Here is a 12692-nt window from a genome sequence, read left to right as displayed (position 1 = left end):
GAGCAAATCTTAGCGCTGGAACAAATCATAGAAAAGTCTATTGACTTCAAAAAAGCGTTTGACAGTGTTAAATTACCCTACCTTTGGCAACTTCTGGATAAAACTTCCATCAACAAAAAATACATCAACCTCTTGAAAGCAACGTACGACGACTCGAAAGCACTAATCAAAACAGACATCGGAACAACCAGACGAATTGATATTATAAAAGGTGTTAAGCAAGGAGATGTCTTGTCTGCTATCCTGTTTTGCATCGTAGCGGCTGCAATAATCTCAGAAACAGAAAATAAGTGTACAACTGGATTCACCATCGGCGGTCATGTAATATCCAACTTAAGCTACGCAGACGATATGGCCATTTTGAATAATTCTAAACTGAAAATGCAGGAATACCTAGATGCTCTGTCAAAAAATGCTGCTAAATACGGCCTCCAAATAAATGTGTCCAAAACCAAATGTATGACAACCGACAAAACTAACAACACACTCACTCTCTGGAAAACAAATAGAACAAGTACCAGAATTCATATATCTTGGCCACCGACTATCTGCAACCAACGATGGAAAGACTGCAGTGCAACACCGAATTGGCTTAGGCTGGGCAGCATTTGAAAAGAACAAAAAGATTCTAACATCCAATAGACTCCCAGTCAAACTGAAAGCAAAAATTTTCAACACCTACGTTTTACCAGTCGTGCTGTACGGTCTAGAATGCGTAAATTGGACATCATCAACAATGAAAAAACTCACTACCTTCCAAAATCACATCATGAGAAGCATGACCAACAAAAGGTTACTTGATCACACAAAAATAGATCTTCTAACTATGACAAAACTACATCCAATTGCAGCAATAATAAAATCAAAAGTTTTAAAACTGTTCGGCCACACTAAAAGATCACAATTCGGAATCAGCAAAGTTTGCACAGAAGGCAAAGTAGAAGGAAAAAGAAAACGTGGCAGACAACATTCAATCATGGACCGGACTCAACTTGACGACACTGGGCGAGTTGGCTCAAAATCGCCACTCTTGGAAGCAAATAAGCCATGTTGATGCACAATCTGCCGCAGGCGGAGATAACGACTGATGATGAAAATGCTTTGTGCTAACCTGAACTTCGACAAACATTGAATTTACGTAAATTTACAGCGTTTTCTTGCTCATTGTAACCTTCTTTATTCGGCCCGTTTAGAGGATGATTTAGGTCTGGTACGAGTGGGAACCTTGGCCCGCAAATCAAGACACTATATCGCGCTATATCCAAAGAATATGCTGTGGTTTCTTTTAGTTCCCGGGCCCCTTTTAAAGGTTACAGTTCTGGGCACAAAAGTACCCCTAGACCTCCCTGTCAACGTTACTGCTCCTTATTAACACATAGGTAAGGTTTTGTTTAGACATGCTGGTTTGAATACAGTACATCGGGATAGAAGTTCGTATCTTATCTTTTTTGTTCAATATTAAACATCAATATAAGGAGCATCTGTGTGGTACGGGATGCGAAAATTAAATCGTGTATAAGCTACTAACTGGTTCCTCTTACATGCGTTTAAGAATGAAAGCCTTATACTTTTAAAATTAACACAAGCAAGTTAAATTAGCCGGTTATTGCCTGGCATAAACGTACACTGCTGTGTGCATAATTCACGAACCTCTTTGTTTGGCTATATTCTGAAGCATTTACTGTTCGCTTCAAAGTGATTAACCTAAAAAGCGTATAATGATTAGCATAAAAGGATATTTAATTTGTTTCCAAAACAGTTGGTCGAACGACAGAGAGGTTTTTGTCAGAATCACACTCAGAGATACCTAATTAGCCCAATCTCCATGTGGTTCCATAAATCGTTTGATTAATTGGTGTGGTACCAGTTTGTGCAGAACTGCTTCAAAGTTAGCCCGTATTACAAAGTTAGTGAGCAAAATTGACTATTTTACACCTTTTATTGTTTTACAATAAGTTTTTTTCGAGTTTTTAAACCTTAAAGTATGGGCACGTCACTAGGCTACGCGCCTGTATTCAATTAGAATAATCTGCTTCTACCAAATCACATGAGGCTACCTCCTTGCAGTTGGACTCCCACTGTGTCACACACTTCTCATATTAATCATTTATGACTGACGGTTGACTTACATCACAAAATAGCCCTACGTCACAGCTTGACACCTGGGCAATAGCATCCGAGTTATTGACCCCAATAAATCATAATTAAGTTACCCATCAAGTTCTACGAAATAAGATTCTACTACCGTAACTGTATCAAGGCGAATAATTACATTTTTATTTGAGGCTAATTAACGTTTACAATCTCTCTTTTGCAAAGCGCCCGACTCAATATAAAGCGAGTAGCCTAATGGAATAACTATTGAAAAAATTGACCAATTTGCTTTAGTCAAAAAATTATAACTGACTCAAGCAAAGAAAATGAAATAACAAGAATAACATCTCTTGGTCGGCAAGAGTTCTGTATTAGAGCAAGTTCAATATTTAAATTAAAATGTTTTTTTTTGCTCAAAACAAGTCTATGGCCAATGTAGCCTATCCTTTTAACTGTTGGGTTAGGCTACATACAGCCCGGAAACTTGAAACCTGACAAAAAAGTGATCTCTAAAGCTAAGATCAATAAGCTACGGTGACGCAAAACAAACATTTATCAATACAAATCCAATAACTTTCAAAATTTTATTTAGATGATCACAAAAATTCAGTTGCATTAGGGTCTATGTAGCAGACATTTGCAAAGTTTGTACCACAAAGACTCTTTGTTAAACTAGTGCTCAAAAATATGCTCTAAAAGAGCTCCCCTTTTGGCTCTGGTGGGCAAAGTTCTCGATGACCCTCCCACACTCTTCTCTTGGGATTGCTCTTATTGCTGCTATGGTTGCTGCCTTCAGATCACGGGTAGTCTGGGGGCCTGTCTTTAAGGTATTCTCACAGATAAAAATCTGGAGCGTTCAAGTCCGGTGAATGCGACCACCACTCCCGGCCACACCTGTAGCTGATCAGTCGGTCAGGGCAACGCTGCTGTAACCATGTCAATGATTCGTTTGAGGTGTGGGAGGTAAAAGGGTTTGAGGTGTATCAAAATTGTCCGCACAGATACCCGGTTCATTCCATACTCCTGACTTCGTCGACGTACAGACTTGCGTAGGCTGCGGACAACAGTCTCGGACTGCATCAACGTTCTGTGCTGTCCTTGATGATTCCGGTCGTCCAGAATGTGATTGTCTGTTGGTATCTTTACGATTGAGGTTATTAACAGTCCCATGAGTTCGGAACTTGTTGAACCATCAGTAGATCATTGTGTGGGCAGGAACTTCACGACATCCAAACCGTTCTTTGGATGGCAATTGAGCCGCCTGGACAGAATTCAGCCGAAAATAGGCCCCAATTATAAATGTCCTTTGCTCGGTAGTTCATGGCACCTGGAAGTTGAAATTTTCTAAACGTTTGGAACATTAATTCTTTTTGGTAAATCTGAAAAATAAAAAGATTCAATATATCATTTCAAAAGTTATTCAACTTTAGGTGATGAACGCTTTTTTACGTCACCCATTACAAAGAGCATATGAACTGATTTATTAGACTATGATGCATCAAACGTGGCAATACAAAAAGCTGTTGATAAGGAGCGATCTTCCTGACGTCAGTAGGCTACTACCGGTACCTGACTACTTACTTTCGTGCTGAGAAAACACGTGTCTATCGCTGTCAACTCTTGCTATACTAACGACTAGATGAATTTTCAAAGCGCCGAAGACACAGTTTGGTGGATTTTTTAGAGTTAACATTAAAAAAAGATTTGTAGGCCTAGCCTACAACCAAACTAAATGGATTTGAAAATTTACAGCAAGAAAGGAAACTGACTGAGTTTTATTGAAGTTTTTAATCAACCTTTGTATTCGATTTTCTCAAAACTTGCCCTTATGACAAAGCTACTTTTAAAATTTCATTCCTTCATTTTTAACATGACCATAATGATTATTCTTGAGCGTAATCAAATATTAAACAAGTAGGTCTATTAACAATTATAGCCTCCATAAAAACTAATTGTTGCTAGCCACCGTATGGTTTTCGATGTAGTTAAAAGGTAGTTTATATTGCGCATGCAACGCAACAAATAGACACCATTATAGTTTATAATAAGTCACCCCTTTTGCCGTAAGAAAAATAAAGATAAGCCTTTTTTCTTCCTTCTGAAGTTGGACCTTTTAATTGCGAGAAGCGGATGCTGGTTTGTCAGTTTATCTTCATTACTTGTGACAGAAAATAACTGAAAACAAAAACTCTTTCAATTTGTCTGGGAGAAAATTATCATTGTCAAGGTTGAAAAACTAAACTCAGTTTTAAAAGATGGGCTACAATCTTACTATAAATTCTGCAACAAGTGCTGCAACATTCGGATACACAACTTTACTGGAAAACAACTCTGAAACTATTACAACTCTAAAGACGTCCTCTAAGGCCATAAACAAGACAGGGGTTCTGGAAAAAATTATGAGTGAAATTATGGTGATTGTAGCAGTGTATTTAACAGTGGCAACGATTTGTTACCAATTCAAAAACTCAACAAAAAGCATGAGGAAGACGAATTGTATTTGCTCTTTAGCAGTGGTCACTCTGTTGTTTCGAATAATAGCAATACAAGTGCTGCTACAAAGCAGACCTACCACTGATCCAGTTTGTAATCTGTTCGTTATGTGGTCATATGTCTGTTTTTGTCTGAACAGGTTCTTGCCTTACGTGATATTGTGGGACAGGCAGAAGAAATTTTATGTTAAAACATCTTCCCAAACAGGCTTGTCTACCATTCCGATCAAGATCATCAGTAGTATTACATTGGTAGGGATTGTGATTTTTCAAGTTATTTTCACCACTCTTCAAATCAGATTTACTCAGTACAGAGCCACCCTTCACGGATGCAAGTTGAATCACAAAAAGACAGTTTTTCGCTTAATAAAACTAATGTCTCCCATTTTTTACGTAGTTTCTATGGTCTTTCAACTGTCATTATTAGGACTGATGATATATCCAATTCTTAAGCATCTTGGAAACAAACAATTTAAACACAACTCAATGAGAAAAACGCTTAATCGTCTTGTCATTAGTGCAGCAGTGTGTATTGGAGTTGATTTAGCGTACATGATTTTCACGTTTCTGATCACACCAGGCACAGTGAGCTCTCTTTTCCTTGCTTTATGCTCCTGTTACACGCACACAATAACTATAGTTGCCGTCTTGTGTTCTTTTGCTGATTTCCGTGTCCGATTGATGGAAGTACGAGCACACAATAAAGTATCTACCCAAAGGGCGACAGCTTCAAGACTACCAGCTGTCACAACTTTACCTTCGATGCAAAAACAAGCCAAGCTATCGACTTCTTTATAGTATGATCACATTTACTTTATACTTTATAGTACTTTATAGTATGTCAAAACAATTATTGTTTTGACAGAGCGAATTCTTCGCTTGTTGTTACTCTGCTGTATGTATACTGAATGCAAAAGCTACTTTCAGTAAACTACTTATGGCATTATAGCCATGTAGGCTAATAGGCCTATGTGTGAATGTGTAAACGATGTACTTTATTTCAGTATAACTTGCATGAATGTTTACGCAGCTATTAGCTAGGCTGCCAGTTAACTCCATTGGCCGATTTCTTTCATGTTCATTCATTGTTCCTTTTAAATTTCAAACTAATTTCGACGCTATTTTCGTTCTACTCTTACATAAGGTATTGCTTTTGACTTAAATTTTTATTGCAAAAAATTAAAACATTAATTAATATTTCATGTGAAGTCCAATTAATTCTTTATTCAATTTTTGTTTAGTTTTTGTTTCGTCGGACGAGTAAAACAAAGAAACATAAGATCGGTTTACGCCAGCCGCACAAACAAATTGTGTCATAAATGCAATATACAAAAAGGAGCACGAAAAATAGAGCATGCTTTTTTTATTTTACTAAAAAAATACAAAAATTATTCCTAGTGTGAGCCGTAAAATAAAACAAACATGCGCCATTTTCGTATGACGTTTTTGTTTGCTGTATACTAGGTAATACAAGTTTGCATAATTAGTGTAAATCGTAAACCGATCATGCAGTGTTAAGTCAATGTTTGCTTTCGTTACTTCGAGTTTACCCGTTTTACACCAAGTCAATATTTGCTTACCAGCTTAATTGAAGTTTACTCTAAGCAGCTATCATTAAAAAATAGTTCAAATTCAATTATCATCAGCTGCGCGGTAGAGGGGTGAGCCTGCGTGGCATCCGAAACGGTATAGCAGCTGACTCAATAAATACATGTCTCTTCACTGCTTCCAGCTACTGTTTGCTGTTGCATATCCCAGACAGAAATTTAGGGGCGGGCCACGTTCGCAGCACGGGTGGCTCCGTGCCGTAGCCACCCGTGGCAGCCGACCCGCAGCCACTCGATAATCCGTGGCCAACGATTGGGTCGCTTTCGGAAAAGTTCAGCGGCCCACCAGTGGGTGACCGAACTACTCACGCGCGGATGAGCCTACTAATCGCCATGCAATATCCTACCAGTTCCTACACATGAGCCGAACCTTCATCCAGACGCCTCGCAGCCGACGCTGCGCCACCACTCACTTTTTACATACACACACTTTTAATCAGAAAATGAAAAATAACACAACAAATGTCCACTTCACTGGCCAACAAAAAAATGTTTTCTTTTGAGTGCCGAAGATATTTTAACGGTTTCTGGGAAACTTTGGGCCACTGAATCCGAAATTAACACCGGTTTCTTTGAATTGGCTCTAGATTTTGAGATATTTTCAAATTTTAGCTAGAGACAGTTTGTTAATTTTAACATTTGCTAAGTTTTAAAGTAAAACTTGGTGACCAAGATAAGCCATGAACACCTCATAATGTCTGCAAAGCATGTGTAGAAAGACTGAGAAAGTGGACTAAAGGTACACTTAAAAATCTTAATCAAAAAGCCATTTCAATGACTGCTACTTCTGTTTGGTAGACGTACAGGGGTTTAATCGTCACAAAAAAAGCACTTGGATTACCCAGATTTAGAATCTGCTGTGCCTGAATTTAGTGATTTACCTGACATAGCTATGGAATACGATGAGTTTCATGAAGAGGTAGAGAGCTCCGCAAGTTACAGAGGTGGAAGTGTATTTGAAAATAGTTCAGCTATTCCAGAGACATTCAAACAGGAGGAGCTAAGTGATCTCATAAGGGATCTCAACCTATCGAAATAAGCAGAAGAAATTTTGGCATCCCGATTCAAAGACAAAAACTGTCTTGGAACCGGAGCTTCTATAACATTTTACCATGCGAGAGAAAAAGAATTACTTCCATATTTTTGCCAAGAAGATGAATTGTTTACTGCAAAGACATCAAAGGGCTTCTGCTTAAAATGGAAGTACCACAATATATAGAACTCAAGAGTGGCGCTTGTTCATAGACAGTTTGAAAAGAACTTTAAAGTGTGTATTGTTGTATAACGGTAACAGATATGCATCTCTCCCAATTGGTCATTCAACAAAACTAAAATAAGAGTACATTAACATTAAAACGGTATTACAGAAACTGGATTACGACTCTCACCAATTGTTAATTTGTGTAGACTTGAAAATGGTAAATTTTTTGCTTGGCCAGCAAAGCGGCTATACAAAATATCCATGTTTCATCTGCTTGTGGGACAGCCGAGCTCGTAATTATCACTGGGTGAAAAAAGGGTGGCCATCTAGAGATTCCACGAGAGTTGGTGAAGCTAACATCATCAATGAACCTTTAGTTGCCAGAGAGAAAAATCATGATTTCACCACTACACACCAAACTAGGTTTGATGAAGCAGTTTCTGAAAGCCTTGCCTACGACTGGCGACGGCTTCAACTATATTTACAGAGCATTTCCTGCTTTGACCAACAAAAAGCTGAAAGCAGGCATTTTTGATGGCTCTCAGATCCGCAAACTCATAAAAGATGCACGTTTTGTGCAGTCTATGACAGACAAGGAGTCTGCTGCATGGCAATCGTTTGTTTTACTTATACAGAAATTCCTTGGAAACAAAAAAGCTGAAAATTACTAAGAATTGGTGGAAGATATGCTTTCCAAGTTCAAAGAATTAGGTGTGAAGATGAGTATCAAGGTTCACTATCTCTTCAGCCACTTAGATCGTTTTCCTGCAAATCTTGATGATCTTAGTGAAGAGCACGGAGAAAGGTTCCACTAGGACATTAAGGTCATGGAAAAGCGGTACCAGGGCAGGTGGGATGTCAACATGATTGCTGACTACTTTTGGAGTCTCCAACGTGACTGTTTGGCCACATCACAATCAGAAAGTCTTACAAAAGAAAATTTGTAAACATCGACTAATCTTTTCGCATATGATGGATTAATGTGCTTTAACAATTTACGAAATGTACTTCGATAAACTTATTACTAAAAGTAGTGATTGTGCTTTGATTGACGCCACCTGTTTTTGCAAACGAAAATCTGTTCTTTGCTGCTATATTGTCTAATTTTTGCATAAAACATGATTTGCCTATAGAAGGCTCTCTGCAATAACAATTGTCATATTTCACAGAATCGCATGAAAAATGAAAGAATAAGGTATGGACATTGAACATGCTTGTAAAGACAGACAAGGTCTCATCAAAGTTATAGCATAAAGAGAATACCAATGTAAAAATTTGCATATTTTTAACATTTTTTGGAGCAAAACCATGGAATATCTCAAAAATTAGAGCCAATTCGCAAAAACCAAGGTTATTTTCGGATTCAGCGGCATCAAAATAACCCAAAACCGTTAAAACTTTCTTTGCACCAAAATGTGTGTTGTCTGATGTGTGCATTGACCCATGGCAACTGTTTATGAACTGTTTACTCGTCAGATTCGATTGCTTCCACAGTGTCACTGCTGTTAGGACTACTGCAGCTTGCCGCATCTTCTGAGTCTCTACTCTTTATTCGCCTTGATTCTCTCCCCCCATCCCAATCGAGGGAGTTCTTTATGATTGACTGCACGTGAGGTTTTATGTCGTCACTTTTCGAGAAGCTTTTCCCGTATATCTCCTTCAGGGTTTCTGATTGATTACAAAAAAAAAACTTTTATTAATATCTTGCAAGTTACAATTACCTTTTTGCTATAATGCAATTGTCAGTAGTTTAATAATTAAACAGTCGACACGAGTGGCGAAAGCATCACCTTGCTGATCGAAGGGAGCGTGGTTCCACGTCTAGCCAGTTAACTCTTGTTTTGCCGTTGAGCAAGAAACTTAGACACAGCTAAATCGTTTCAGTGGTGGAGTGATAGACAGCCTCTGGAATGAGTTAGGGCCTAAGCTATCTGCTTGTCGTGGCGGCCCTGCTGCAACATAAATCTCAAACAGAAGATAGCAAACAGATTCTACAGACACATATGAACTAAATAATAATTAAAGAATAGTGAAAGAAAGGATTATGCTGCAGGGCTCTTTTACTCATTACATTAAACTCATAAGCTAGACTGAAAACAAAATCACCTTGCAAGTATGTGCTAATAGCATGGTCTTTAAAACTTTCTTTCCCTTTTATTTTCTTATCGGTCATTCCAGTCCAAGTAAACTGTCGAATCAGTTCGGTACTCATAAACGTTTTCAGGAAATATTTGATTGTAAGTGGAAGAGTGGAGCACTTTACTCGGCTAGCAATCAGCGTCACATCCTACACAAAACGCACTTTTACTCAGATAACCTACCAGTAGAAGGCAGCTATAATCAAGAGCATAGCCAGAAAGAAAAAATGGGGAAGGGGAGAACTTTTTTCTTTTATGCCCTAAACTGGTCATCGTCAGGTTTTAAAAAAAAGTAACAGGCTTACTATAGTAACTTTAGCTAATGCGCGGCAAATTTTGAAGAAATTTTAATGTAGCTTAAATAGTTCTTGCACATTTAAAGTAAACAATTCCCAGGCAACAACACTTCAGCAATCGGAAAACTTCACTCTGCCAATCTCGGTAACCGGCCCTGCATCAAGAGCCTCTACAAGTATGCGAAACTATCAGGAATAACCAATCAAGGTTTTCTCAGTCCGAAGAAAAGGATTGAAAATTATAATGGAAAATTGCTCCCCTGAACTTTTTACGTGATTTTTTTTTTTTACCTTACAAACAAGTAGTTTGTGTAGATATCTGATTCCATGAGATAGACTTTAGAAGCTAATTTACATATATTTTTTTAGTTCCATTGTTGGTAAAACAGTGGTAAAATCATATAAATTGATCCTTTTGCATTTACAATTACCGACATCAAAGTTGCCAGACTATAAAAAGGTCTTAAAGCCAAAATAATACAAAAAAGGCCAAACGGATATTTACCTGTTTATATTAAAAATAATAAAGTAATACATGACTTGTGACCTTTTCTTTTTAACTCCATCAGACTCAATATTTCACTTACCTTGACTTCATCGAGAAGTTTGTCTAGATCCAGTAACGTCCTTGCTGGTTTGAACAATGTAATGTCACTTTTTGGCAATATTTTGCCGACGTTCTCCAGGAGCAGATGTTTCACAGTGGCGACTTCTTTTTCTACTCTGTTGAAAGAGTTTTGTAGCTCTAACAGTTTATACATTACTGTTGCATTAGTAGCTGGAACATGATCTATAGGTCTGAAGCGTTTTGGAGCTGGAGAAGCTGGCTTCACAAACGACCTGCACAAAAAGAATAATACAGCAATTATGTCAATTCGCTTAGTGGCCACTGGCCAAGCACACCAAACACCTGCATATCACTTACGTTTTTGGTGAAGTTAATCGGCAGCTGTCCGTTCGTTTCAATGGAGGAGGAACAAACGTCTGCTTTTCTCCGGCAGCTGACTCACTTTCTGTCTCAATCTCACTGCTTGATCCTGAACTAGAACAATATTCATACGCCTTCTTCTGGCATTTTTCGTAGGTTCCTGTGGTAATTTGGTAGCGTAAATGTAAGTTTAAATCCACCAGAGCAATCAACACACTAGACATGAATGCAGAACATACGTGCTTGGCAAATGATTCTAACATCGCAGACTTCCCAGGATAAATCAGGTTCCACTTGTTGTTTTACAAGATCTTGCACATCACCACTGGGTGGCCATCTACACTTATCATCACCTAGCAACCACTTTTTCGATATTACATCATTCCAGTATCTCCCCCGATGTTTTCCACTCACACCAACAAAAGCTTTCATGACTTATTTTACCTTGTTTACTTATATACATGAAAACCTATAAACAAAAACAATTGGTCATAACGTTACAACATTTCAATGGCAACAAATTTCTTTTTGAATGGCAAAATTACACATTTGATAATACCGTCATCGAAAACCACTTTCTCAGTGTTCTCATTCAGCTTTGAAACTAAATGTATACCGACCTTAGAAGAACTAAGTGGGTATTTAAAGAAATCTTTCACTTTTGTGTACTTCTGAACAACGAAATAACAATATTCATTACACTTTACAATATCAACAACCTTGGCAATTACATCATTTATTTTTATTGCAGAGTTTGCAAAAGAACCCACAACAATCACACCATTAGTGAACAACCTAGCTTTTTTGTAATGAACCTCTTGATCAGCACTTGCAGCATCTACATCACTATCATGATGATCCCAAACTCCACACATTTGATCCTGATTTTGTACAACTGCATATGTAACAAGATTTTCATTGCTGTGATAAGCGAAAGCAGCAACCTGGTGAAGGGGTTGAAAACCTGAACGGACACTATTTTTCAAGAGCCCTAAATAGCTTTCATATGGAAATGCACTCACATGATCAAGGGAGCCGTAAAATTTGAAATCCATAGGCAAATGTATTAAGCTATGCACATTATAAGTTAAGAAACCTTTCCCATAAAGCTGAACAGAATCACTACAAAACTCACGGAGAAGTTTATCGCAAACCTCCACAGACTCATCGGTGGTGGAATCCGATAGTAGCATTCGCATTGCCAAACATAACTTCAAAAAATGATTGTAATTCTTTCTAGGAACACCTTTGAACTTTAATATTACACAACCGAAGTAAAGTATGAACATCCTATATTCAGCAGCTTTCCAGTAGGCTATTTCTGAGAGTGGTCTCATTCGCCGATTGAATTCTTTAGGAACATACGATTGAATGATTTTCAGTTGTCTGTTGAACTCCACAATGGTATTGGCTGCCCATCTCCCAGACAGTTGCCTAAAATGTCAGCATAAACTGCTTTAAAATGAAATTCATATCAAACATAATATGCAGCAAATACCTTCAACTTACCAACGAACTCCTTTCCAATGAATCATCAAGCGCTTCATGACCCCAAGACAGGTCAAGTGCATGTAGTCCAACACAAAGCCTCTTATCATGTCAACACCAAATGCAGTTAAAACTGAACAGCCTCTGTGATGCTTTTTGTCAGTTTGTGATACAAAATCTGAACTTGAACGCCGTTGGCAGTCATTGCCAATAAAACAAATATGATGTGAGGTGTCATGATATTTACCATGTATGGTACATCGTTCACAGCTGCTATATCCAGAATGACCTTTGACATTTTTCAGTGATGAACGTGCAGGTGCATCACAAATATAAACACCTTTATTTTCCATGATAAATGTAATCTTCTCCCCAGAGATGGGCTTGCAATGCAAAGTTTTTAAATCAAGTAAAAACTGTTTCATAAAAATATCCGTACCTGGCATTT

At 38.0% G+C, this 12692-nt stretch overlaps 2 protein-coding genes across 2 annotated transcripts; both read right to left on the bottom strand.

The window, feature by feature from the left end:
- Positions 1-6615: 6615 nt before the first annotated feature.
- LOC145764389 (uncharacterized) lies at positions 6616-11188 on the bottom strand. The gene is made up of 5 exons (XM_082576006.1): positions 10996-11188; positions 10754-10916; positions 10416-10668; positions 9501-9681; positions 6616-9062 (listed from the first exon to the last, which is right to left on the bottom strand). The coding sequence occupies exons 1-5, from the start codon at positions 11186-11188 to the stop codon at positions 8860-8862; spliced, it is 993 nt and encodes a 330-aa protein (XP_082432132.1). The 3' UTR covers positions 6616-8859.
- A 64-nt stretch (positions 11189-11252) lies between these two features.
- On the bottom strand, positions 11253-12439 carry LOC145765568 (uncharacterized). Its single transcript, XM_082577402.1, has 2 exons — positions 12266-12439; positions 11253-12190 (listed from the first exon to the last, which is right to left on the bottom strand). Exons 1-2 carry the CDS (start codon positions 12352-12354, stop codon positions 11254-11256), a joined length of 1026 nt encoding a protein of 341 aa, XP_082433528.1. The 5' UTR covers positions 12355-12439; the 3' UTR covers position 11253.
- Positions 12440-12692: the final 253 nt, after the last annotated feature.

The sequence above is a fragment of the Aplidium turbinatum genome, chromosome 2, assembly GCF_918807975.1.
Source record: "Aplidium turbinatum chromosome 2, kaAplTurb1.1, whole genome shotgun sequence".
Classification (NCBI taxonomy): Eukaryota; Metazoa; Chordata; class Ascidiacea; order Aplousobranchia; family Polyclinidae; genus Aplidium; species Aplidium turbinatum.
Note: the sequence above shows the minus strand (reverse complement) of the source record. Positions and strands in the feature narration are given on the sequence as shown.

Coding starts and splice junctions, on each gene's coding strand:
- LOC145764389 (XM_082576006.1), bottom strand. CDS start 11,188: ATGAAAGCTTTTGTTGGTGTGAGTGGAAAACATCGGGGGAGATACTGG. Junction 10,917..10,995: donor TAGAATCATTTGCCAAGCAC/GTATGTTCTGCA, acceptor AAATTACCACAG/GAACCTACGAAAAATGCCAG. Junction 10,669..10,753: donor CGATTAACTTCACCAAAAAC/GTAAGTGATATG, acceptor CTTTTTGTGCAG/GTCGTTTGTGAAGCCAGCTT.
- LOC145765568 (XM_082577402.1), bottom strand. CDS start 12,354: ATGATAAGAGGCTTTGTGTTGGACTACATGCACTTGACCTGTCTTGGG. Junction 12,191..12,265: donor CATTGGAAAGGAGTTCGTTG/GTAAGTTGAAGG, acceptor CTGACATTTTAG/GCAACTGTCTGGGAGATGGG.